Source organism: Phyllobates terribilis, unplaced genomic scaffold (assembly GCF_046119375.1).
Source record: "Phyllobates terribilis strain yellow unplaced genomic scaffold, ASM4611937v1 Scaffold_1__5_contigs__length_1240528914, whole genome shotgun sequence".
Taxonomy (NCBI): domain Eukaryota; kingdom Metazoa; phylum Chordata; class Amphibia; order Anura; family Dendrobatidae; genus Phyllobates; species Phyllobates terribilis.
In genome coordinates this window covers 611,626,886-611,653,795 of record NW_027362761.1, presented here as the reverse complement: position 1 = coordinate 611,653,795, position 26,910 = coordinate 611,626,886, and the positions used below count along the sequence as shown (strand labels likewise).

Genomic DNA, 26,910 nt, shown 5'->3' with positions numbered 1-26,910 from the left:
AACGAAACTGAAACGGTTTTCCTGTGAAATATGTTAAGGAATTTCCTTTCCAGGGTAAAAACTTGTGTATAAGGTAAAATAAATAATCAAAAACAAAAATACTCCTCCACACCTTGGGCTATGTTCACAAGTAGCATTTTTCATGCGTTTTTGCACTTTTGTATTGCTTTCAACCGTGACAAATGCGTTCACCGGGAAATGTCATTTTAACATTTTACAACCTTATCTGGCCATGTGCTGTGTGACACATGCATACAGTGCTGAAAAGACAAGGGATCAGCATGGGGAAGACCCCTGGAAGCATCTCTGACACCCAGTTCACTGCCTAAAATTGTGCCCATCAGAAGTGATCCTTGCCGCATCAGAAGATGCAGACTTGCAACTATCCCCGTGCAAGTCCTTGTCCCAGGGCAGTGTTCAATTGTACCTCCCCCATTCCTTGCAATGCAAGCGAAAATATGCACCCAACCACCCACCCACCCGCAGGCTGCAATACCATACTGCTAGCTTTCACTTGAAATGGGGCCTTTTAGTTTGGAGGAGGCCGAAGCTGGCCACTACCTCATGGCAGCGAGGTATCCATACTCTGTCCCCAGCCGCCCGGCGGCCGGGTGTCCACGCTCGGTCCCCAGCCGCCAAGTGGCGGCCAGGTGTCCATACTCGGTCCCCAGCCGCCCTGATTTCTCCTGTCACCTTCCCCCACACTTTCCTTAGCCTGGCCTGCTTTAGGGCAGCATTGGACGAGCCCACCAGAGAACCAGACTCCTCCGGTGGGCCCTGGCTTCTCCATCAGGGGAGTTGAGAGTGCCTAGGTGAGGAGCATGATGATGATGATAGAAGTTAGCATCTGCTTTGTTTTCTTGGAATGCAAGCGCATGTATGTAGTAGCGGCTAGGCCTGAGGTGGTCTGCGTTTTGGCGCATATCCTACCTCCTCCGAGGATTGCTGGATGTTTTCCTGCTACTATCCCAGTTCTATGACTCCCGTTAAAACAAAGCTTCAGGTGATAAATGATGGATGAGGTGGTGGCAAAGGAGAAAGAGCAGGAGGAACAGGGACCATTCACATCAATATCAGGCCAGTCAACCAGATATGTCTTGTAGGATATGTTTCTGTAACAAAAGGAGCGGTTCGGCTACACAGTTATAGGGCATACAGTGAGTGCAATGCCTACCAAAAATTTCGAGCCACTCCAATGCCCCTTGGAAATGACATGGAGGTCAGAGGGCGTTAACTAAACCTTTTTTTCTATTTATAGCAACTGGGTCTCCTGTGCACTGTTGGCCTAAGCAGTGAATGGAAGGCTTTCCAAAAATTATGAGGTACTGCAATGCCCCTTACAAGAGCCATGTGTGGCACCCCAGGGGTCTGGTCACCACAGTAATAGAGATATTACGTCGGAGAGCAAGTGGGAGGTTTCCTGGTCAGGATCCCTTAAACATGCAACATCCTCCTGCCCCAGTCCTGGGAGGGGAGAATTCTGCCCTTATAAACTGGATCTGGGGTGGGGTTGAGTGAGTCAGAGAACAGTCAGAGTCAGAGTGAGAGCAAGGGAAAGTAACAGCAAGGAGCTCTGTAGGAGCTAGGAGCTAAAGACCAGGGGCTGGAAGCTGAGCAGAGCTCGCCCTGGCAGAAGACAATAGGAACCGGACACAGGAGTCCGAAGCTGTGACGACTTATATATCCAGCAGTAGAAACCAGCCGGCAGGGGATTTCAGGTCCTCTGGCCATAGAAGCCCGGAGGCTCAGTCACAAGCAAGGGACCAGCACCGCCGTCATGGAGCGGAGGCTAACAGAAGGCCCCAAGTCACCAGCCATACGGGTGAGCACTACACGGTACACTCAGGGACGTGGGCTACTTCTACCCGCTTACAGCAAGGTAGCCAGGAAGAGTGCAGACAGACGGGGAGGCCTACAACTCCACCTGGCCAGGGGAACTCCTGCTTGCTCACAGACTGACCAGGCCTCTTATGCTAGCCAGTACTCCCGGGAGGGTCTACCTTATAATCATCAGTAAAGACCCTGAACTGCACTGCAAAGACTCTGAGTCGTTCCTGCTGCGCTCGTGCACCATCACCCCCATCATCCACACTCACTGCCCTGAGGCTATACTCCTCCCGAGGGGAGTTATCCCATTCTATGCTGCGCACACAACACCAGCCTCAGCGGTCTGCCTCGCAGCGGTGGTACTTCCTGACCGCAATCCACGGGTGGCGCAGTCGGACAATTAACCTCAAAACCTAAGAAAGACTGCCACTGGTTTGACCAGCCTGAGCCACGGGACCGGGTCACCGCCACGGAGACTACAGACCCCAGAGACCCGGCACCGGGTATCCCACACACGTGTACACACGGCCCAGGGGGCGCGTCACATGCAGTACAGCATATTACAAACATAAGTCCCATTATTGGGGAGTGGGTGTCCCATAGTATTTGCTTATGCCTTGCAAGCAAAAGCTGCCAAAAATTAGGACGGAGCAACTTGCAATGCCCCTTACAAGAGCCATGCAGTACAGCATATTACAAACATAAGTCCCATTATTGGGGAATGGGTGTCCCATGGTATTTGCTTATGCTTTCCCAGCAAAAGCTGCCAAAAATTAGGACGGAGCAACTTGCAATGCCCCTTACAAGAGCCATGCAGTACAGCATATTACAAACATAAGTCCCATTATTGGGGAGTGGGTCTCCCATAGTATTTGCTTATGCTTTCCCAGCAAAAGCTGCCAAAAATTAGGACGGAGCAACTTGCAATGCCCCTTACAAGAGCCATGCAGTACAGCATATTACAAACATAAGTCCCATTATTGGGGAGTGGGTGTCCCATAGTATTTGCTTATGCCTTGCAAGCAAAAGCTGCCAAAAATTAGGACGGAGCAACTTGCAATGCCCCTTACAAGAGCCATGCAGTACAGCTTATTACAAACATAAGTCCCATTATTGGGGAGTGGGTCTCCCATAGTATTTGCTTATGCCTTGCAAGCAAAAGCTGCCAAAAATTAGGACGGAGCAACTTGCAATGCCCCTTACAAGAGCCATGCAGTACAGCTTATTACAAACATAAGTCCCATTATTGGGGAGTGGGTCTCCCATAGTATTTGCTTATGCTTTCCCAGCAAAAGCTGCCAAAAATTAGGACGGAGCAACTTGCAATGCCCCTTACAAGAGCCATGCAGTACAGCATATTACAAACATAAGTCCCATTATTGGGGAGTGGGTGTCCCATAGTATTTGCTTATGCCTTGCAAGCAAAAGCTGCCAAAAATTAGGACGGAGCAACTTGCAATGCCCCTTACAAGAGCCATGCAGTACAGCATATTACAAACATAAGTCCCATTATTGGGGAATGGGTGTCCCATGGTATTTGCTTATGCTTTCCCAGCAAAAGCTGCCAAAAATTAGGACGGAGCAACTTGCAATGTCCCTTACAAGAGCCATGCAGTACAGCATATTACAAACATAAGTCCCATTATTGGGGAGTGGGTGTCCCATAGTATTTGCTTATGCCTTGCAAGCAAAAGCTGCCAAAAATTAGGACGGAGCAACTTGCAATGCCCCTTACAAGAGCCATGCAGTACAGCATATTACAAACATAAGTCCCATTATTGGGGAATGGGTGTCCCATGGTATTTGCTTATGCTTTCCCAGCAAAAGCTGCCAAAAATTAGGACGGAGCAACTTGCAATGCCCCTTACAAGAGCCATGCAGTACAGCATATTACAAACATAAGTCCCATTATTGGGGAGTGGGTGTCCCATAGTATTTGCTTATGCCTTGCAAGCAAAAGCTGCCAAAAATTAGGACGGAGCAACTTGCAATGCCCCTTACAAGAGCCATGCAGTACAGCTTATTACAAACATAAGTCCCATTATTGGGGAGTGGGTCTCCCATAGTATTTGCTTATGCTTTCCCAGCAAAAGCTGCCAAAAATTAGGACGGAGCAACTTGCAATGCCCCTTACAAGAGCCATGCAGTACAGCATATTACAAACATAAGTCCCATTATTGGGGAGTGGGTGTCCCATAGTATTTGCTTATGCCTTGCAAGCAAAAGCTGCCAAAAATAAGGACGGAGGAACTTGCAATGCTGGCACCCTGGTGGTATAGTGGTGGTGGAGGCTGAGGATAAGGAGAAGAAGATTAAACAGCCGAAACGAGGAAGCGTATACCCATGTGTGGGTGTGAAGCGGTGCATGTGAATACACCTCCCGAAATAACACAGTGGATTTGACTTTATGTTACTCTGCTGTCATTTGGTGGTGATGAGAAGTCTGGCCCAATCCAGCCCTTGTTCATTTTGATAAGGGTCAGCTTGTCAGCATTGTCAGTTGACAGGCGAGTGCGCTTATCAGTTATAATTCCCCCAGCGGCACTAAAAACACGCTCCGATAACACGCTAGCGGCAGGGCAGGCCAGGACCTCCAAGGCGTACAGAGCGAGTTCATTCCAAGTGTCCAGCTTGGATACCCAATAATTAAATGGCACAGAGGAATCACGGAGGACGCTGGTACGATCGGCAAGGTACTCCCTCACCATCTTTTGAAACTTTCCACTCCTTGTGAGAGTACCCCGCGCCTCAGGGCCTGTAAGCTGGGCGGGTGTCAGAAAACTGTCCCAGAACGTTGACAGTGTTCCCCTGCCTCTGCTGGATTGGAGTTGCATCTCTCTCGCCTGTACGCCTTGGTTGGGCAACGAACTGTGACCTCTGCCGCTAGCGTGTTCAGATGGGAATTTTTTTAAGAGTTCTGCAGCAAGGGCCTTCTGGTATTGCCCCATTTTTGTAGACCTCTCCACCTCAGGAATAAGAGAGTGAAAGTTCTCCTTGTAGCGGGGGTCTACAAGTGTCACCAACCTGTAATGACTGTCACCCAACATTTTGACAACGCGAGGGTCACGGTTAAGGCAGCGTAACATAAAGTCAGCCATGCGTGCCAGACTGGTAACGGGCAAGATTTCCGTGTCCTCACCAAGATGACGACTGACCATGCTCTCCTCCTCCTCTTCCTCCTCCCCCCTGTCCTCAGGCCACCCACGCTAAACCGACGGTATGACACTTGTACAGGTACTACCGTCTTCAACGCATGATAGCAGCTCCTGTTCTTCCTCCTCCTCCTCCTCCTCTCCCTCATTGTCCCCCAATGCACGTTGGGATGAGATGAGGCTGGGCTGTGTGTAATCGCCCGCTACGGCTTCTTGATCCATCTCATCATACTCTGGCTGCAATGCCTCCTCTTTAATTCTCTGCAGAGAGCGTTGCAAAAGACAGACAAGTGGGATGCTGACACTAATGATGGCGTCATCGCCACTCACCATCTTGGTGGCCTCCTCAAAGTTTGTCAGGATGGTACATATGTCAGACATCCAGGTCCACTCCTGAGGTCTTATGTGTGGAGTCTGACCTGAATATCGACGGCCTTGTTACAGCTGGTACTCCACAACTGCTCTCTTCTGCTCACAAATCCTTTGCAACATGTGGAGGGTAGAGTTCCAACGTGTGGGGACATCACACACCAGTCGGTGTGCCGGAAGCTGCAAACGCTGCTGCAACACAGCAAGGGCGGCGGAAGCTGTAGCCAACTTGCGAAAATGAGCTGACAGGCGGCGTACTTTCACGAGCAGATCTGGCAACTCGGGGTACGATTTAAGAAACCGCTGAACCACGAGGTTAAGCACATGAGCCAGGCATGGTACGTGTGTGATCTCACCTCGCCTCAGAGCCGCCACCAGGTTACGGCCATTGTCACACACGACCATGCCGGGATGTAGGTTCAGCGGTCTCAGCCACAGATCTGCCTGCTCTTTCACAGCTGTCCACAACTTACAAGCAGTGTGAGGTTTATCACCTAAGCTTATGAGTTTCAGCACAGCCTGTTGCCGCTTGGCGGAGGCAGTACTGCAATGCTTCGAGCTTGTAGCTGATGTGGTGATATCTGAGATGGAGGCTGAACATGAGGAGGAGGAGGAGGAGGATGCGCAGGAGCTGTACACTGTGGGGGCAACTCTGACTGACATAGAGCCCGCAATCCTCGGTGTGGGGAGGATGTGTTCCGTCCCAAGGTCCGACTGGGTCCCGGCTTCCACTATGTTTACCCAGTGTGCCGTCAGAGAGATGTACCGTCCCTGGCCACAAGCACTTGTCCACGTGTCCGTTGTCAGGTGGACTCTCCCAGTAACTGCGTTGTTGAGGGCACGGCAGATGCTTTGGGACACGTGCTTGTGTAGTGCGGGGATGGCACACCGGGCAAAATAGTGTCGGCTGGGGACCGAGTACCGAGGGACGGCCACCACCATAAGATTGCGGAAGGATTCCGTCTCCACCAGCCTAAAAGGCAGCATTTCCAATGCAAGCAGTCGTGAAATGTGCGAATTTAGGACTGTGGCCTGTGGGGCTTTAGCTGCGAATTTCCGCTTTCGTTCAAAGGTCTGGGATATGGACAATTGAACGCTGCGGTGGGACGTGGACGTGGACGTTGATGCTGTTTCTTGAGAAACTGCCATAACAAGTGAAGACTGAGAGGAGGGGGCATCTTTACATGCAGTATGGACAGGGGATTGCCTTGCACACACAACAGGGGGTTCTATTGCATGCACAACAGTGGAAGAAGCAGTGGTGACACCCGCTGACACTGGTCGTGGACCCTGGGTTTCGCCCCACAAAGTCGGGTGCTTTGCTGCCATGTGCCTGATCATGCTGGTGGTGGTCAGGCTGGTAGTTTTGTCACCCCTGCTGATGCTGGCATGGCTGGTGGAACATATGGCCTTTTTGGGGTATCAGCAGAGTCTTTAAAAAAATTCCACACTCTGGAAGACCTACCGCTTGTACTGGCAACGTCCCTCGTGTTGGTGTTACGGGGAACGGTTGCCTGCCTTCTGCCTGCGGCCACCACACTGCTTCTTCCTGCCTGTTGGGGTACTCTGCCTCCCTCCCCCTGTGTGCTGCTGGCCTCACTCTGCATGTCCTCCTTCCACGTTGGGTCAGTTACTAGATCATCCACCACCTCCTCCTCTTCCACTTGTGCACCACGATCCTCCTCCTCACTTCCTGGCAATTGTGTCTCGTCATCGTCCACCTCTTGTGACAGATTGCCAACGTCGACTTCCTGTGGCCGTGGCTGTTCAAATATTTGGGCATCGCAACATGGGATCTCCTCTTCCACCACTTCAAGCGTATCAGGCGAGGGGCCCAAATATGGAAATGGACCAGTGAACAGCTCTTCAGAGTGTCCAAGTGTGGGATCACTTGCTGTCTGACGATACTCTGCATGGTGGGAGGAAGGAGCATCAGGGTGAGGAGGAGTAAGCGATCGAGACTCACGGCTACAAAGAGTTGACCGTGTGGAAGACAGACCGGAGGTGGTGGTGCCCAGGTAACTGGAAGTATTGTCTGCTATCCAATTAATAACCTGTTCACACTGATCAGTTCTCAATACTGGTGTTGTTCTGTGCTTCCCTAGTAATTCGGTCAAGAAGTGGGAGCGAGAAGATGTGGCTGTTGGTTGTGGCACATTTTCACCTTGGCCACGGCCCCGTCCTCTGCACGAACCATCACCAGAACATGAAGTAGTGCAAGTGTAAGCTATTTTATCAATGGAAAAAGGGTAATAAAGAGTAGATTAGAACCGTGGAAGAGGAAAACCACAGTTATTGTTTACTGGGGTATACCACACTTTTTTAAATAGCGATATTTGCGGCTGAACAGTGAGCGACACACTCAAACTGCTTTTTTTTTAGATACCAAAGGCCCAAAACTGGATAGTACAGCGATTTGACCCGTGGAACTGCGAAACCACACTGGGATGTCGTGCCTAGACAAGACTATTTTCAACAGATATATTTTTGTGTCACAACAGTCAGGAGACACTACTGTTTTTCTTTACGGAAAAAACTACCAAAAGCTGAATAATAGAGATTTTTTACCGTGGGATGGCAAAACCACAGTTATTGTTTACTGGGGTATACCACACTTTTTTAAATAGAGATATTTGCGGCTGAACAGTGAGCGACACACTCAAACTGTTTTTTTTTTTAGATACAAATGGCCCAAAATGGATAATACAGAGGTTTGAACCGTGGAAGTGCAAAACAACGCTTCTGTTTCTCTAGCCTACACCAGACTATTTTCAACAGTTATATTTGTGTCTGAAAAATCAGAGACACGCTTTTTTTGGTGGGGGGGGGGGTGGGACACACCAAAAGGTTAATAAGACGGGTATTTGTACAGTGTGAAGGAGGAAAAAAAAAGGAGGATTTAGATGGAAAAAAAAGGATTTTTCCTGGCCCCCGACACCTGGTGCTAAGTCCAGCAATTTGAGCAACAGGAGCACACAGGACTGTAATGCAGCGTTTGCTGGTATAACCACTGTGTCTCCTATACGGCCTGCCTGCCTGGTATCTGGGATGGATATTAGTCCTCAGAAGGACTGTTTGTTTGTTCTGGCAGCCTTTATAGACCCTACACTAACTATTTCGCAGTTTATATCTCTCCCTAAATCAGCAGCGCTGTCCCTACACTGTCTAATCCGGAGCGACTGTGTCCAAGATGGCGGTGCCCGGTTTTAAATACTCGAGGTGACGCTGTGCGGCCAGCCAATCACTGTAATGCCCACAACCAACATTGCTGCAGCATTACAGTGACTGGCTGGCAATCCCTGCATGTTCATTGGCTCTGTAAAGAGCGCCAAACATGCAGGGCGGAGACCCGAGCTCCCGCCCGAGTAACCCGGAAATGCTCGGTGCTCGCCGAACATCCCGAGTAGCGTGATGCTCGAGCGAGTACCGAGCAGTGTCGAGCATGTTCGCTCAACACTAGTTCTGACCATTTCTGTACACAGGATTCTCTGTACTACTGGCGAATTTTTTTCCTGTTTGCATTCTTTTTTAAGTACTTTATGGTACGTCTTGTATTCCTGGATGCACATTTCACTTTGGGCCTTTTTAATTAATTTTTCTAATAAAGGTTATATTTTATCCCTATGCTATTTATTATCATAAAAAATTGGGTACCACTTTAGCTAATTTTGAAGCTTTGGATCAGACCTCTGATGCCCCGGAATACAATGTGTGAACAGCTCTGTAGAGTCGCCCATCTGTGGTTCCCCACAGTCAGTTGGGCAGTTGGAGAGTTGTGATGCTGGTGAAAACAAGGGTAATTGGGGGGTAAATGGGGGGTGCCACCTCTGAGGACTGTACTGTGTGTGATGTTAAGGTGGAGGAAGAGGAGCAGAGGCCACTTGATGCAGCGCTTGTCATCTACTGGAGCACATATTACTCCTGCCCCTCATCTACAAGGCGTTCCGCTGTGCGACTGCCAAAGAAAGGGAGTGGAGTCCAGTAACAGAAGTTTTCAAAATGCTGCACAATTGCTCACTGCAGCAAAACAAACCTACTTCTCATATCATACACACGTGGTCAAAATTGTTGGTACCCCTCGTTTAAAGAAAGAAAAACCCACAATGGTCACAGAAATAACTTCAATCTGACAAAAGTAATAATTAAAAATCTATGAAAATGAACAAATGAAAGTCAGACATTGCTTTTCTGCTTCCACAGGATTTTTAGAAAAATTAACCTCATGAAATCGGCCTGGACCGAAATTATGGTTCTTCTTAACTTAATATTTTGTTGAACAACCTTTTGAGGCAATCACTGCAATCAAACAATTCCTGTAACTGTCAGTGAGACTTCTACACCTCTCCACAGGTATTTTGGCCGACTCCTCATGAGCAAACTGCTCCAGTTGTCTCGTGTGTGAAGGTTGCCTTTTCCAGATGCCATGTTTCAGCTCTTTCCAAAGATGCTCAATAGGATTTAGGTCAGGGCTCATAGAAGCCACTTCAGAATAGTCCAATGTTTTCCTCTTAGCCATTCTTGGGTGTTTTAGCTGTGTGTTTTGGGTCATTATCCTGTTGCAAGACCCATGACCTGCGACTGAGACCAAGCTTTCTGACACTGGGCAGCACATTTCTCTCTAGAATCATTTGATAGTCTTGAGATTTCATTGTACCCTGCACAGATTCAAGACACCCTGTGCAAGATGCAGCAAAGCAGCCCCAGAACATAAAAGAGCCTCCTCCATGTTTCACAGTAGGGACAGTGTTCTTTTCTTGATATGCTTCATTTTTCCGTCTGTGAACATAGAGCTGATGTGCCTTGCCAAAAACGTCCATTTTTGTCTCATCCGTCCATAGGACATTCTCCCACAAGCTTTGTGGCTTGTCAACATGTAGTTTGGCAAATTCCAGTCTGGCTTTTTTTTTTTTTCAACAATGGTGTTCTCCTTAGTCGTCTCCCATGAAGTCCACTTTGGATCAAACAACGACGGATGGTGCGATTTGACACTGATGTTCCTTGAGCTTGAAGTTCACCTTTAATCTCTTTAGAAGTTATCCTTTGCCTCTTTTGTTACCATTCGTATTATCCGTCTCTTTGATTTGTCATCAATTTTCCTCCTGCGGCCACGTCCAGGGAGGTTGGCTACAGTCCCATGGATCTTAAATTTCTGAATAATATGTGCAACTGTGGTCACAGGAACATCAAGCTGCTTGGAGATGGTCTTATAACCTTTACCTTTAACATGCTTGTCTATAATTTTCTTTATAATTTCCTGAGATAACTTTCCTTTGCTTCCTCTGGTCCATGTTGAGTGTGGTACACACCATGTCACCAAACAGCACAGTGAGTATCTGTAGCCCTATATACAGGCCCACTGACTGATTACAAGATTGTAGACACCTGTGATGCTAATTAGTGGACACAACTTGATTTAACATGTTCCTTTTGTCACATTATTTTCAGGGATACCATCATTTCTGTCCAGGCCTATTTCATGAGTTTAATTTTTTTTTAAATTCTGTGTAAGCAGGGTTGAAAAGCAATGTCTGACTTTCATTTGTTCATTTTCATAGATTTTTAATTTATTATTACTTTTGTCAGATTCAAGTTATTTCTGTGACCATTGTGGGTTTTTCTTTCATTAAACGAGGGGTACCAACAATTTTGACCACGTGTGTATGTATCTCACAACCCTAAACAACTATTCAGTATTTTCAAGTCCCTCTTCTGTCCATCAGCTCCTCCTCCCTCTCCTCTCATCTCAGCTGAAGACTTAGCCTCATTCTTCAAGCAGAAGATTGACAACATAGGGCAAAACTTTTGCTTAACCCCTTAAGCCCCGCGGGTGGTTTGCACGTTAATGACCGGGCCAATTTTTACAATTCTGACCACTGTCACTTTATGAGGTAATTACTCTCGAACGCTTCAACGGATCCCCCTGATTCTGAGATTGTTTTTTCGTGACATATTGTACTTCATGATTGTGGAAAAATTTCTTCGATATCACTTGCGTTTATTTGTGAAAAAAACGGAAATTTGGCGAAAATTTTGAAAATTTTGCAATTTTCAAAATTTGAATTTTTAAGCCCTGAAATCAGAGCGATATGTCACACAAAAGAGTTAATAAATAACATTTCCCACATGTCTACTTTACATCAGCACAATTTTGGAACCAAAATTTTTTTTTGTTAGGGAGCTATAAGGGTTAAAAGTTGACCAGCGATTTCTCATTTTTCCAACAAAATTTACAAAACCATTTTTTTAGGGACCACATCACATTTGAAGTCACTTTGAGAGGTCTTTATGACAGAAAATACCCAAAAGTGACACCATTCTAAAAACTGCACCCTTCAAGGTGCTCAAAACCACATTCAAGAACTTTATTAACCCTTCAGGTGCTTCACAGGAATTTTTTGAATGTGGAAGAAAATAATGAACATTTAACTTTTTTCACAAAAATGTTAATTTAGACCCAATTTTTTTTATTTTCACAGGGGTAACAAGAAAAAATGGACCCCAAAATTTGTTGTGCAATTTCCCCTGGGCACGCAGATACCCAATATTTGGGGAAAAAATACTGTTTGGGCGCACGGCAGGGCTCGGAAGGGAAGGAGCGCTATTTGACTTTTTGATTGTAAAATTTGCTTGAATAATTAGCGGACGCCATGTTGTGTTTGGAGAGCCCATGTGTGCCCAAACTTTGGAGCTCCCCCACAAGTGACCCCATTTTGGAAACTAGACCCCCCAAGGCACCTTTCTAGATGCATAGTGAGCACTTGGAACCCCCAGGTGCTTCACAAATTGATTCGTAACAATGAAAAAGTGAAAAAAAAAAACACTTTTTCATTTTTATGAATCAATTTGTGAAGCACCTGAGTGTTCCAAGTGCTCACAATGCATCTAGATAGGTGCCTTGGGGGGTCTAGTTTCCAAAATGGGGTCACTTGTGGGGGAGCTCCAATGTTTGGGCACACAGCGGCTCTCCAAACGCAACATGGTGTCGCTAACAATTTGAGCCGATTTTCCGTTAAATTTGTTAGAGGACACCATGTTGCATTTAGAGAGTCCCTGTGTGCCCAAACATTGGAGCTCCCCCACAAGTGACCCCATTTTGGAAACTAGACCCCCCAAGGCACCTATCTAGATGCATAGTGAGCACTTGGAACCCCCAGGTGCTTCACAAATTGATTCGTAACAATGAAAAAGTGAAAAAAAAAACACTTTTTCATTTGTATGAATCAATTTGTGAAGCACCTGAGGGTTCCAAGTGCTCACTATGCATCTAGATAGGTGCCTTGGGTGGTCTAGTTTCCAAAATGGGGTCACTTGTGGGGGAGCTCCAATATTTGGGCACACAGCGGCTCTCTAAATGCAACATGGTGTCCGCTAACAAATTTAACGCAAAATTGGCTCAAATTGTTAGCGACACCATGTTGCGTTTGGAGAGCTGCTGTGTGCCCAAACTTTGGAGCTCCCCCACAAGTGACCCCATTTTGGAAACTAGACCCCCCAAGGCACCTATCTAGATGCATAGTGAGCACTTGGAACCCCCAGGTGCTTCACAAATTGATTCGTAACAATGAAAAAGTGAAAAAAAAAACACTTTTTCATTTTTATGAATCAATTTGTGAAGCACCTGGGGGTTCCAACTGCTCACTATGCATCTAGATAGGTGCCTTGGGGGGTCTAGTTTCCAAAATGGGGTCACTTGTGGGAGAGCTCCAATGTTTGGGCACACAGGGACTCTCTAAATGCAACATGGTATCCGCTAACAAATTGAATGGAAAATCGGCTCAAATTGTTAGCGGACACCACATTGCGTTTGGAGAGCTTCTCTGTGCCCAAACTTTGGAGCTCCCCCACAAGTGACCCCATTTTGGAAACTAGACCCCCCAAGGCACCTTTCTAGATGCATAGTGAGCACTTGGAACCCCCAGGTGCTTCACAAATTGATTCGTAATAATGAAAAAGTGAAAAAAAAAACACTTTTTCATTTTTACGAATCAATTTGTGAAGCACCTAGGGGTTCCAAGTGCTCACTATGCATCTAGATAGGTGCCTTGGGGGGTCTAGTTTCCAAAATGGGGTCACTTGTGGGGGAGCTCCAATGTTTGGGCACACAGGGACTCTCTAAATGCAACATGGTATCCGCTAACAAATTGAATGGAAAATCGGCTCAAATTGTTAGCGGACGCCACATTGCGTTTGGAGAGCCCCTCTGTGCCCAAACTTTGGAGCTCCCCCACAAGTGACCCCATTTTGGAAACTAGACCCCCCAAGGCACCTTTCTAGATGCATAGTGAGCACTTGGAACCCCCAGGTGCTTCACAAATTGATTCGTAATAATGAAACGTGAAAAAAAAAACACTTTTTCATTTTTACGAATTAATTTGTGAAGCACCTAGGGGTTCCAAGTGCTCACTATGCATCTAGATAGGTGCCTTGGGGGGTCTAGTTTCCAAAATGGGGTCACTTGTGGAGGAGCTCCAATGTTTGGGCACACAGGGACTCTCCAAATGCAACATGATATCCGCTAACAATTTGAGCCGACAATTTGTTAGCGGATATCATGTTGCATTTGGAGAGTCCCTGTGTGCTCAAACATTGGAGCTCCCCCACAAGTGACCCCATTTTGGAAACTAGACCCCCCAAGGCACCTATCTAGATTCATAGTGAGCACTTGGAACCCCAGGTGCTTCACAAATTGATTCATAAAAATGAAAAAGTGTTTTTTTTTTCACTTTTTCATTTTTACGAATCAATTTGTGAAGCACCTGGGGGTTCCAAGTGCTCACTATGCATCTAGAAAGGTGCCTTGGGGGATCTAGTTTCCAAAATGGGGTCACTTGTGGGGGAGCTCCAAAGTTTGGGCACAGAGGGGCTCTCCAAACGCAATGTGGTGTCCGCTAACAATTTGAGCCGATTTTCCATTCAATTTGTTAGCGGATACCATGTTGCATTTAGAGAGTCCCTGTGTGCCCAAACATTGGAGCTCCCCCACAAGTGACCCCATTTTGGAAACTAGACCCCCCAAGGCACCTATCTAGATGCATAGTGAGCAGTTGGAACCCCCAGGTGCTTCACAAATTGATTCATAAAAATGAAAAAGTGTTTTATTTTCACTTTTTCATTTTTACGAATCAATTTGTGAAGCACCTGGGGGTTCTAAGTGCTCACTATGCATCTAGATAGGTGCCTTGGGGGGTCTAGTTTCCAAAATGGGGTCACTTGTGGGGGAGCTCCAATGTTTGGACACACAGGGGCTCTCCAAACGCAACATGGCGTCCGCTAACAATTTGAGCCGATTTTCCATTCAATTTGTTAGCGGACACCATGTCGCGTTTGGAGAGCCCGTGATGTGCCTAAACAGTGGAGCTCCCCCACAAGTGTCCCCATTTTGGAAACTATACCCCTCAAAGATTTTATTAAGGTGTATAGTGAACATTTTGAACCCAGAGGTACGGCACATTATTTGTTTACATTAGGTCATCATATTGAATAAGTTTTCATTATTCTTGAGCGCAAGTCCTCGCTACTTGAGTTTGCATCGGGTACTCAGGTATGCACCATGTACAGCGTGTGCTCGAGTGACATGCTCGAGTCCCTGCTCCGCATGTTTCACGGTTATTAGACACCCAAAAAAAAACATGCGGGGATCGCTCGTGCATGGCAGGCAATCCCCGTAAAGTTTTTTGGCCGCGAAGCATATGGGGCAGAGACTCGAGCATGTCACTCAAATACCCACGATACTAAATGCATACCAGAGCACCCGATGCAAACTCAAGTAGCGAGCACTTGCTCTCAACACTAGTCGCCATATCGTCATCTTTTTTTCTTACTTTTGAAAAAAATCCCAACCCCAGCCCTAACCCTAGCACAACCCTAGCCCCAGCACAACCCTAGCCCCAGCACAACCCTAGCCCCAGCACAACCCTAGCCCCAGCACAACCCTAGCCCCAAACCCAGCCCTAACCCTAGCCCAATCCTAACTCAAGAGTTTATTTTTGACGCCGTTCCTTGTGCGGTATAAGTGATTAGACGACTTTATTCTTCGGGTCGGTGTGATTACAGCAATGCCAGAATCATATGGGGTTTTTATGACTGACAGCTGTCACACACTAAAAGACGCATTTTTTGTAAAATCTAGTTTTTGCATCGCCATATTTTGAGAGCTATAATTTTTCCAAATTTTGGCAGACAGTCATGTGACGGCTCGTTTTTTGCGGGATGACTTGACGTTGTTATTGGTGCCATTTTCAGGCACGTGACATTTTTTGATCGCTTTCTATTCCGATTTTTGGGAGGCAGAATAAACAAAAACCAACAATTCAGGAATTGTTTTTTTTTTTTTTTTTTTATTCTGTTCCGCGTGTGGTAAAATTGATGAGGCAGCTTTACTCTTCGGGTCAGTACGTTTACAGCGGTACCACATTTGTATAATTTTTCTATGTTTTGGCGCTTATACACAATAAAAGCTATTTTATAGAAAAAAATATTTTTTAGTATCGCTTTATTCTGAGAGCTATAACTTTTTTATTTTTCGGCTGATTGAGCTATATGGCGGCTTGTTTTTTGCGGGACGAGATGACGTTTTCAGCGGTATCATTTTTATTTATATGCGTCTTTTTGATCGCGTGTTATTCCACTTTTTGTTTGGCGGTATGGTGATAAAGCATTGTTTTTTGCTTGGTTTTTTTTTTTTTTTTTTTACCGTGTTCACTGAAGGGGTTAACTAGTGGGACAGTTTTATAGGTCAGGTTGTTCCGGACGCGGCGATACCAAATATGTGTACTTTTATTGTTTTTTTTTTATTTTTTTTATAATAATATTTATTGATGGGTACATTATATTTTTATTTTTGGTGTATTATTTTTTTTATTTTTTTATAATATTTTTGCACATTTTTTTTTTTTTTTTTTTTCCACTTTCACACAGTTTATACACTTTATTACTTTGTCCCACTCTGGGACTTTCACTTTTTTTTTTCTGATCGCCTGCATGGCACAGGAATGGAGCACCATCCCTATGCCATGAAGGCTGTCAGAAGTGCACAGTGTGAAGATTGCTTGGAGATGCACTGCGCATGTCCAAGCAATCTTCCTGCTCTCTGGTGACCCGGATGTTGTCATGACGACATCGGGTCGTCATGGCAACACCCGGGAAGCCTTTGCAGACTGCGCTGGAAGCCGGAAGAGGAGGTGAGTATCGGCGATCACCTCCCCTTGCCCCCGCAATGCCGCGATCGACTTCGATCGACTTCGATCGCAGCATCGCGGGGGTTAATGTGCTGGGAGCGGTGCGTGACCGCTCCCTGCACATAGTACCGGGTGTCAGCTGTGACAATCAGCTGACACCCGGCGGCGATCGCGCCCGCACAGCCTGTGTGCGCGCGCGATCGCCATGACGTACTAATACGGGTCTGGCTCTTAAGTCCCAGGGCACAGACGCGTATTAGTACGTCAGATGTTATTAAGGGGTTAAAGTCCCCACAGCCCCTCCTCATAATTACTCATCTCTCCTCCTCCATAACCAGCTTCTCCGCCATCACAGAAGATCATCTTTATTCTATTTATTCTTCAATTCACATCTCACCACCTGTGAACTTGACCCAATACCATTCCACCTCATTCCAAACCATACCACAGTCTTCATCCCAAGCCTAACCCTCCTCTTCAACCTGACACTAACAACTGGTGTTTTCCTCTCATGATTCAAACATACCTCAATCACACCCATCCTCCACAAGCCCTCCCTTGACCCATCTCACGTCTCCCCTATGCCTCCAAACTACTGGATCAACACGTCCATTTTGAACTGTCCTCCCACCTTTCCTTTGGCTCCTTCTTTGATCGCTTACAATCTGGCTTCCGACCGCACCATTCCACTGAAACTGCCCTGACTAAAGTCACCAACGGCCTACTAACTGCCAAATCCAAGCAACACTACTCTGTCCTAATCCTCCTAGACCTGTCATCTGACTTCGACACAGTAGAGTATTCTCTCTCACTACAGACTCTCATCTCTTGGCATCACAGACTTGGCCCTGTCTTGGATTTTCATACATAACCGACAGGACAGTCACTGTTTCCCACTCACACGCCACCTCCTCATCCCTATGTGTCGGTGTCCCCCATGGTTCAATTCTAGGACCCCTGCTCTTCTCCATTTATACCTTCGGCCTTGGACAGCTCATAGTCTCATGGCTTTCAGTATCGCCTGTATGCTGATGACACACAGATCTACCTCTTTGGACCTGATATCACCTCCTTACTAACCAGAATCCCACAATGTGTGTCCTCTATTTCATCTTTCTTCTGTGCTAGATTTGTAAAATGTAACATGGATAAAACCGAATGCATCATCTATCCACCATCTTATTAATCCCCTCCAACTGAACTATCCCTCAAAGTGACTGGCTGCCCACTCAACCTTGGTCCCTCAAGCTTGACTCTGATCTGTCCTTCATGTTAAGGAGCTGAAACTCCTAAACCCTTCATCCAATTTTAATGTGGATACCCTCAAATGAAAGCTGAAAGTCTGAACTTCAACTGCATCTGAAACGTTTTGTTTAAAATTCATTGTGGTAATGTCTAGAACCAAAATTAGAAAAATGTTGTCTCTGTCCAAATATATATGGACCTAACTGTATGTATTTTTTACACGTTTTTATTCCAGGGTGCAGCCAGGCCCATCAGTGTTGGTATTGTAAACTATGGTGTCTGTCCTCCATGGAGTGCCCTTAGATAGTACTGGGCATCCCGCCTAATCGAATAGTATGGGCGTTATTAATAGGCTGTTATCAGGGAAAACACTTGGTCAGACCTTGCAGCCCTCTGGCACCCCCTTATCCTGCTGGTCAAACACGGTATTGACCGAGGATAAGCACGGGCGCAGCTGCTCTAATTTATGTCGACTATTGTGGCACGTGATGTGACAGGACGTATATATACCACCAGTTCCTTCCAGGAACATATATATACCTCCGTCCAGCCACTCTCAAACCACAATATCACATAAATACTGATATACTGCCACCACCGATCGCTTAACAGGTGGATCGGGTACCCGTTAGGTAACGTGAATTAGCGGGTGAGGAACGTGTTTACTCGACATAGGACAAAAAGAACGAAGCTGGTAAATAATAATAATTTACTCCCGAAAGTGGGCAGCGTTTACAAAAGATATACAAGATATTATAAAAGAGACAATTTACATATATGCATAAAACATTTATTAAAATAAAAGGGATAAGTGATAGCAAAACCTGCGCCACGAGGTGATGGTCTCAGATTCTGTGGGGGGGACGGTTCCCCGGAAATTAAATGTGATTCTTCCACGCAGCGAGGGGTGCATGCGTCTGACGTCCCGGGCAAGAATGAATTAAAATGGCCGTTCTGGTTTTTAGTAAGGGGCCAAAACATTAGGAGACACCCATGTTGTTTACCTCACACGGGGGCTCGGTTTTGTGAACCCACCCAGCTGCATAAGACATAAAAATCCTTCAGATTTCATATCTTGGTATGGGGGGGTCCCACATCCAAGATGGAGACATCATGTTTGCCGTCACCACTATTCATGAAGATGGATATCAAATATGATATCTCTATGACGCTCAGAAGCTCAGAATCCATTTCCCAGGTTCCTGGTGGTCTCCCAGCCATAAAAACCACACCATCACAATTGGAAAAAGGTGAACATCTCAAAAATGTGGTCCCTGTGTTTGTGACAGTCATGTGCATTATTAAAATCGACATTAAAAGTTTGTACAGTTAGACAATAGGATTTTGGAGGGAAAATCCAGGGTATACCAGTATGCTTGCTCTGGGCTGATGTTTTATGGCGATCATAAAAATTCCTGGCTTTGGGGGAAGTAGAGAAGTTCTATGTAGCCTCTTCCAAATGAGCAGGGGTGGAGATTTAAGACATCTTTTATTTTTAAAACTAGGACAAAAATACATTTTGCCTGACAGCTGTAAGCCAAACACTGTGCACTACCCATGCGCCCTACACAAGCCTTTTAATGTGCAATTTAAAACTAAGCAAATATGGGTGTGCTGCATCCTGGTATTGCATTAGTTCTGACTCCTGGGCAGGTAAACACTGTTGTCCTTTTTTGCTGTGTTTTTCAGGATGGATGAATACAGAACTTTAATAAGGAAAAAAGAAATGTATATTAAATGGAAAGGGGGGCATATCTAAAGAAGAATATAATGCTGTCTGCAGGAAATTCAGGGCAAGCGTGAGAAGAGCTAAAGCCAGTAATGAAGTGAGGCTTGCAAGGGAGACAAAAAGCAATAAAAAAGGATTTTGGGGGTATGTCAAAAGAAAAGTCGAAGATTCTATAGGATTTTTACAGGATGAAAATGGTAAAGTGATCAAAAATGATGTTGAGAAGGTTGAATTTTTAAATTCCTATTTTGCATTTGTGTTCTCTAAGAAAACAATTGTAACATCAACTGATCTTCACTGTACCATTGAAAAAATAGAAGAATCCACACTATCTATAAACAGAGGGATGGTGAGGGAACATTTAGCTAATTTATATGAATTTAGATCTTCCAGATGAATTATATCCTAGGGTACAAAAAGAGATAGCAGAGAAAATTGCAGAACCACTAGCCAGAATCTTTGAAAATTCCTGGAGAACAGGAGAAGTCCCAGAAGATTGGAGAAGGGCAAATGTTGTTTCTTCAAAAAAGTAAAGAAGTTGGAGCCAGGAAATTACAGGCCAGTGAGCCTTACTTCTATACCAGGAAAGATCTTTGAACAAATTTATTAAACAGCATATATGTAAGTACTTGGATAAGAATACAGTAATTAACCAGAGCCAGCATGGATTTTGTAGCAAACAAGTCATGCTAGACTAATCTAATTTCCCTCTATGAGGGAATCACTGACTGGGTGGATGAGGGAAATGCGGTAGATATAGTATATCTCGACTTCAGCAAAGCATTTGATAAACTATCTCATACGATCCTTATTGAAAAAATGACCAAGTATGGTATTGACAAGGCTACGGTTAGGTGGATTCATAACTGGCTCAATGATCATACTCAAAGAGTGGTAATAAATGGTTGCACAACCAATTGGAAGAGTTTTCAAGTGGGGTACCGCAAGTCTCTGTACTGTCCCCGGTGTTCAACATTTTTATAAATGATCTAGATAAGAAAACTGAAGGTAAACTAATCAAATTTGCAGACTATGCAAAGCTAGGAGGAATAGCTAACACTAGAGAAGACAGAAAAAGGATTCAGAAGCTTGAACAATAGGCAGCGACTAATAGAATGTTTTTTTGTTGTTTTTTTTAAATCAAATAATTTTTATTGAAAAACTTTTTCAAATAACATAAATGACATAGTAATTCCATAGTATAAAACATGAACAAAGTATCTCAATTTCAATTCCCTAACCCACCCTAAACCCAAATTCCAACATAATAGAATGGTATTTAACAGGGAGAAATGCATGATTCTACATCTGGGCAAGAAAAACAAAAATGACATCTACCAAATGGGAGGAATAGAACTGAACAACAGCACGTGAGAAAAAGGCTTATGTATACTAATAGATCACAGACTGCACATGAGTCAACAGTGTGATGCAGCAGCAAAAAAGGCAAACACAGTTCTGGGATGTGTTAAAAGAAGCATACAGTCTAGATCACGTGAAGTAATTCTCCCCCTCTACTCCTCCTTGGTCAGACCTCATCTTGAATACTGTGTCATGTTCTGCTCACCACATTTTAAAAAAAGACATGAAAAACTTGAGGAAGTTCAGAGAAGAGCGACCAGGATGGTGAGCGGACTGCAAACTATGTCCTACAAGGAACGGTTAAAGGATCTAGGAATGTTTAGCTTGCAAAAAAGAAGGCCTAATAGCTGTCTACAAATATCTTGAGGGATGTCAGTGTAGAGGGATCATCCTTATTCTCATTTGCACATGGAAACATGAGAAGCAATGGAATGAAACTGAAAGGGAGAAGATACAGATTAGATATTAGAAAAACTTTTTGACAGTGATGGTGATCAATGAGTGGAACAGGCGGCCACGAGAGGTGGTGAGTTCCCCTTCAATGGACGTCTTCAAACAGAGGCTGGACAGACATCTGTCTGAGATGATTTAGTGAATCCTGCATTGAGCAGGGGGCTGGACACTATGTCCCTGGAGGTTCCTTCCAACAATAACATTCTATGATTCACAATAATAATAATATTTACAAGAATTAAAGCAATGGGAAAAAAATAAGCGTACTTTTTCCCTCAAAAATAATTGCTTTAGTCCCAAATTTTGCATTTTCAAAAGGGTAACAGGACAAAATGGACCATACGATTTGTTGCGTGATTTCTCCTGAGTACATCGATACCCCATATGTGGTGGAAGACTACTGTTTAGGCTTACAGCAGGGCTCGGGAGGCAAGGAGCGCCAACTGAATTCTAGAGTGCAATTTTTGGCTGGAATAGATTGTGGATACCTTGTCACATTTGAAGAGCCCCTGACATGCCAATATAGCAGAAATCCCCACAAGTATCTCCATTTTGGAAACTACACCTTTTAAGGAATTCATCTAGGGGTGTATAGAGCATTTTTTAGCCCTCAGACAATTCACAGAAATGTATAACATTGGGCTGAGTCAATGGAAAATAACCATCTTTTCCACTAAAATGTTGCTTTGGCCAAAGTTTTCAGTTAGCAAAAGGGATAATAGAAAAAAAATCAACGTATAATTTGTTACACAATTCCTCCTGATTACACCAATTACCCATATGAGGTTGAAAACTACTTTTGAGGCACAGTGGAAAGCTCTGAAAGAAGTACCATTTTGGAGTTCAGATTTTGCTGGAATGGTTTGAGTGTGTCTTGTCACATTGGCAGAGCCCCTGAGGTGCCAGAACACCAGAATCCCCCCCATGAGTGAATCCGTTTTACAAACTACACCTCTCAATGAACTCATCTAGGGTTGCAGTGATCATATTGACACCACTGGAGTGTCACAGAATTGTATACCATTGGGCAGATATCACATTTTCACAAGGGGAAATGTGTAAAAATTTCTGCTGAATGCCCCATATGTGTCTGTACTGTACTGATTAGCCACACGGCGAGACTCGGGAGGGACGGAGCGCTATTTGACTCTTGGAGAACAAATTATCGTAGAATAGTATGCAAACTCCATATATAGAGCCACTAAATGCCAGAAGAACAGAAGCCCCCCTGAAGTGACCCCATCTTGGAAATTACACCTTTCTAAGAATTTTTCTACAGGTGCAGTAATGATTTTGACTCCATATGTGTTTTCCAGACACAATCAACAGTGGATGTTGCTGTGTGAAAATTGTAAATCTTTCATTGTACACTGTGTTCCAAATCATTATGCAAATAATATTTTCTCAGATTTTCCCAAATTACCTATATGAATTGCAGTCATTGTAATTTTCCAGTCATATAACTATTAGAGTACAATTGAAAGGTTTTTGTACAAACTGCCTATGATAACAGGATATTTTTTAAAAAATAAAACACTCAAAATGCACTCAAAATGCATGTTCCAAATTATTATGCCCAGCAGAGTTTTCAACCTTTTCATTTTAATAAAGAACAAAAAAAATGGTCATTTTTGAAATTATAAGCATTAGCAGGTTATTGCAAACTGAAATCAAACAGTTTTCAACTCAAAACTTTATTCTAGGTGATGTTACATTTGCACATAGGACCCCTTGTCCGAAAGGAGCTTCTGAACTCTCTCGTCCATTGAATTTGTCAGGTTTTGGATGGTTTCTGCTTCAATTGTTTTGCATGAGGACAGAATACCCTCCCAGAGCTGTTGCTTAGATGTGAACTGCCTCCCGCCATCATAGACACTCCTTTTGATGATGCTCCAGAGGTTCTCAATGGGGTTGAGGTCAGGGGAGCATGGGGGCCACACCATAAGTTTGTCCCCATTTATGCCCATAGCAGCCAGAGATGCAGATGTGTTATGTGCAGCATGAGACGGTGCATTATCATGCATGAAATGATCTCGATGGTCCAGATGGATGGAGTGGAGGATGTCTGGTTGATGGACACCCCATGCAAACACAGCTACGGCACTAACAAGGAGGAGGTGGAGTAATGTTTTGGGCTGGAATCATGGGGAGAGAGATTGTCGGCCCCTTTAGGATCCCTGAAGGGGTAAAGATGAACTCCATAATGTATGTTGAGTTTCTCAAACAGCACTTCCTGCCATGGTTCAAGAATAAGAACCGCGTATTCTGCTGCAAGATCATTTTCATGCATGATAATGCCCCGTCTCATGCTGCACATAACACATCTGCTCTGGCTGCTATGGGCATAAAAGGGGACAAACTTATGGTGTGGCCCCCATGCTCCCCTGACCTCTACCCCATTGAGAACCTCTGGAGCGTCATCAAAAGGAGTGTCTATGATGGCGGGAGGCAGTTCACATCTAAGCAACAGCTCTTGGAGGGTATTCTGTCCTCATGCAAAACAATTGAAGCAGAAACCATCCAAAACCTGACAAATTCAACGGATGAGAGAGTTCAGAAGCTCCTTTCGGACAAGGGGTCCTATGTGCAAATGTTACATCACCTAGAATAAAGTTTTGAGGTGAAAACTGTTTGATTTCAGTGTGTAATAACCTGCTAATGCTTATAATTTCACAAATGACCATTTTTTTGTTCTTTATTAAAATGAAAAGATTGAAAACTCTGCTGTGCATAATAATTTGGAACATGCATTTTGAGTGCAGTTTGAGTGTTTTATTTTTTAAAAAATATCCTGTTATCATCGGCAGTTTGTACAAAAACCTTTCAATTGTACTCTAATAGTTATATGACTGGAAAATTACAATGACTGCAATTCATATAGGGAATTTGGGAAAATCTGAGAAAATATTATTTGCATAATAATTTGGAACACAGTGTAGTGCTCATTACATTGTAGTGTCTGTACATTATGCCCAGCTCGTGCTTCTGGAGACACACACCCTGTAAATTAGGCGGGCTTTCATCACTACAGAAATGCCAAACATGTGGACATGAAATGTGGTTTAGGCACACTGTGAGGCTCAGAAGGGAGGGGGACATTTGAATTTGGGAGCGCAGAATTTGCTGTATTTTTTTGAGGGGGCGAGGAGCCATAGCGCTTTTCCAGAGCCTTTGTACTAGCAGTAACGTGAAATGCCCCCTATATTTCCATTAACAGATGACGGACCTGAGTGTGGACTTACTTTTTTTTGTGGTTTTAGTTGATGCTTTTATTGGGAACATTTTACATTACATTTTGAGTCACATTTATCCTGTGCTCTATGCTGAACCCTTATATCGGGGTTTCCATCTAAATCTCTGAGTGATGTGATTCAGATGAAACCCCTGAGTGATCTATTCACTATAATGAAGCAGCAGAGTTACTCTGGACTCTATCCGGCTTCTGTTCAGCGGTGTCCTTCTTTTCAGACATGCACAAAACTGTGTCTGACTGCATTTTTATGCACGCCTAAAAAGACGGACACTGCTGGATCATCGGCCAGACGGCATCCACTGTGCCTCCATCTGCCTCATTACAGGGAATCTTGCGCCGGGGGTTCCGTCTGAATCACGTATTTCAGAGATTTACACGGAAACCCCTGTGTAAGCGCTCAGCGCAGAGTGCAAGATAAATGTGAGCCGAGTCTTACTGCGATCTTTGGGAGGCAGAATGAACAAATCAACAGCAGGTGAAGAATTGGTTTTATTCTGAACTTTATTCTTCGGGTTGGTGCGATTACAGCGATACCAGATTTATATTGTTTTTTTTCCTGTTTGGCTGATATGTAAAAGAAAAAAAAATTTTCATTGCTTTATTTTGAGAGCTATAATTTTTCCATATTTTCTAAATGTTGTGATCAATATTAATCACTGCATTTGGGGGGTTAAACAGCTGGGTGCGGGACGGGCATCTCTCCTGGCATTGATAGGCGGAGCTCGGCTATCACGTACAACAATCGCACAGGTATTACTCCTGTGCTGGCACGATCGCCAGGACGTACCTATACGTCAAAGGTAGTGAAGGGGTTGAAGAAGAATAAAAATGCGGTAACTCGTCTGTTAATAGGAGGATGGCAGGTTCTCTTCTCTTAGAGTGATCCCAGAGGATCCTGTGCAGGAGGGCGGCCGTGTCCTCATGGTGACATCATGAACTCTCAAAATACAATCACTGGTAAATGGTCACCGTCCTTCCCCCAATCTCCATACAGTGAATTAGGAGAGAAGAAACCGATGGATGGAAATGTGGAGCTTTCTCCAGCTCCTCTGTGGTTCCGTCCCTGGTGGAGACGAGACTTGGAGAAGTTGTGTTTCTTAGTACGGCTCCTTCATCTGACTGACGAGGGTCTTCTCTGTCCGTCTCCTCGGGGTCCTCATCCTCCGAGTGCAGAGCAGAGAGCATTAGGCTTTGGCCTCGCTGATTATCACTTCATACTTGAGGCCACAATGTGCTGGGACCTCTGTACCGGTGGTGAGGACCACAACAATGTAATTTAGTCCCTGATACATAAACATAGAATTACTGGTTCTGAGAGACGAGTCTCATATATAGACAGATACACAGCAGGTCATGTATTCAGTCTCTGTGTCTCCACAGATGGATCCAGGAGGAGAAATCCACCAGAGAGATGTCCCCGTCCTCTGTATCCCCAGGACTGTCCAGAGGAGAATCACAACATCCCGGAGGATCATCAGGTAGATGACACTGAAGTCCCCACAACATCTGACCATGACGTGATGGGACCTGAGCTCATCTCACATTGTTCTTTTTAGGGTGAAGATCTGATTGATATTAAGGTTGAGGTTATACATGGAGCACAAGAGGCGACCGCAATATGGGCCGATCAGCAGGGTGAGGAGGGGAGACTGTCATGTCTGTTCTGTGCTCACCTACTACTACTCCCATCATCTCATGATCACATGACACAATCTATTCCGTCACTTTGTGTTTCCTACAGATGGATCCAGGAGGAGAAATCCACCAGAGAGATGTCCCCGTCCTCTGTATCCCCAGGACTGTCCAGAGGAGAATCACAACATCCCGGAGAGTCATCAGGTAGACGGTGCTGAGCCCTGTACCGGATCTGTATATGGGGGACATTTCTGATCGAGGTCATAGATGTCACAGATTTTGGTGGTTTCTTGTATTGTGCTGATTGTTACATCTGATATATCAGGAGGAAGATCTGACTAAGAATAAAGTGAAGGAAGAGACAGAAGAAGAAGCGATGACGAGGGAGGATCAGCCGTGTGTGAGTGACGGGAAGGAGGAGATTCCTGTAGATATTTCCACAGGTGTGTAATAATGACCGGCGTGTGATGATGATGATGATGATGATGACCGGCGTGTGATGATGATGATGACCGGCGTGTGATGATGATGATGACCGGCGTGTGGTGATGATGATGATGACCGGTGTGTGATGATGATGATGATGACTGGTGTATGATGATGACTATGACTGGTGTATGATGATGATGATGACCGGTGTGTGATGATGATGATGACCGGCGTGTGATGATGATAATGACCGGCGTGTGATGATGATGATGACCAGCG

At 44.9% G+C, this 26,910-nt stretch overlaps 1 protein-coding gene across 2 annotated transcripts in view; it reads left to right on the top strand.

The window, feature by feature from the left end:
* The window catches only part of LOC141272546 (uncharacterized), a 267,040-nt gene that overhangs the window by 31,052 nt on the left and 209,078 nt on the right, over positions 1 to 26,910 (top strand). For both annotated transcript variants that reach the window (XM_073683383.1, XM_073683390.1), the window contains exons 4-7: positions 25,948 to 26,045; positions 26,124 to 26,202; positions 26,309 to 26,406; positions 26,528 to 26,645. In XM_073683383.1, coding sequence (XP_073539484.1) covers positions 25,948 to 26,045; positions 26,124 to 26,202; positions 26,309 to 26,406; positions 26,528 to 26,645 — 393 coding nt within the window. The remainder of the gene's footprint in view (positions 1 to 25,947; positions 26,046 to 26,123; positions 26,203 to 26,308; positions 26,407 to 26,527; positions 26,646 to 26,910) is intronic.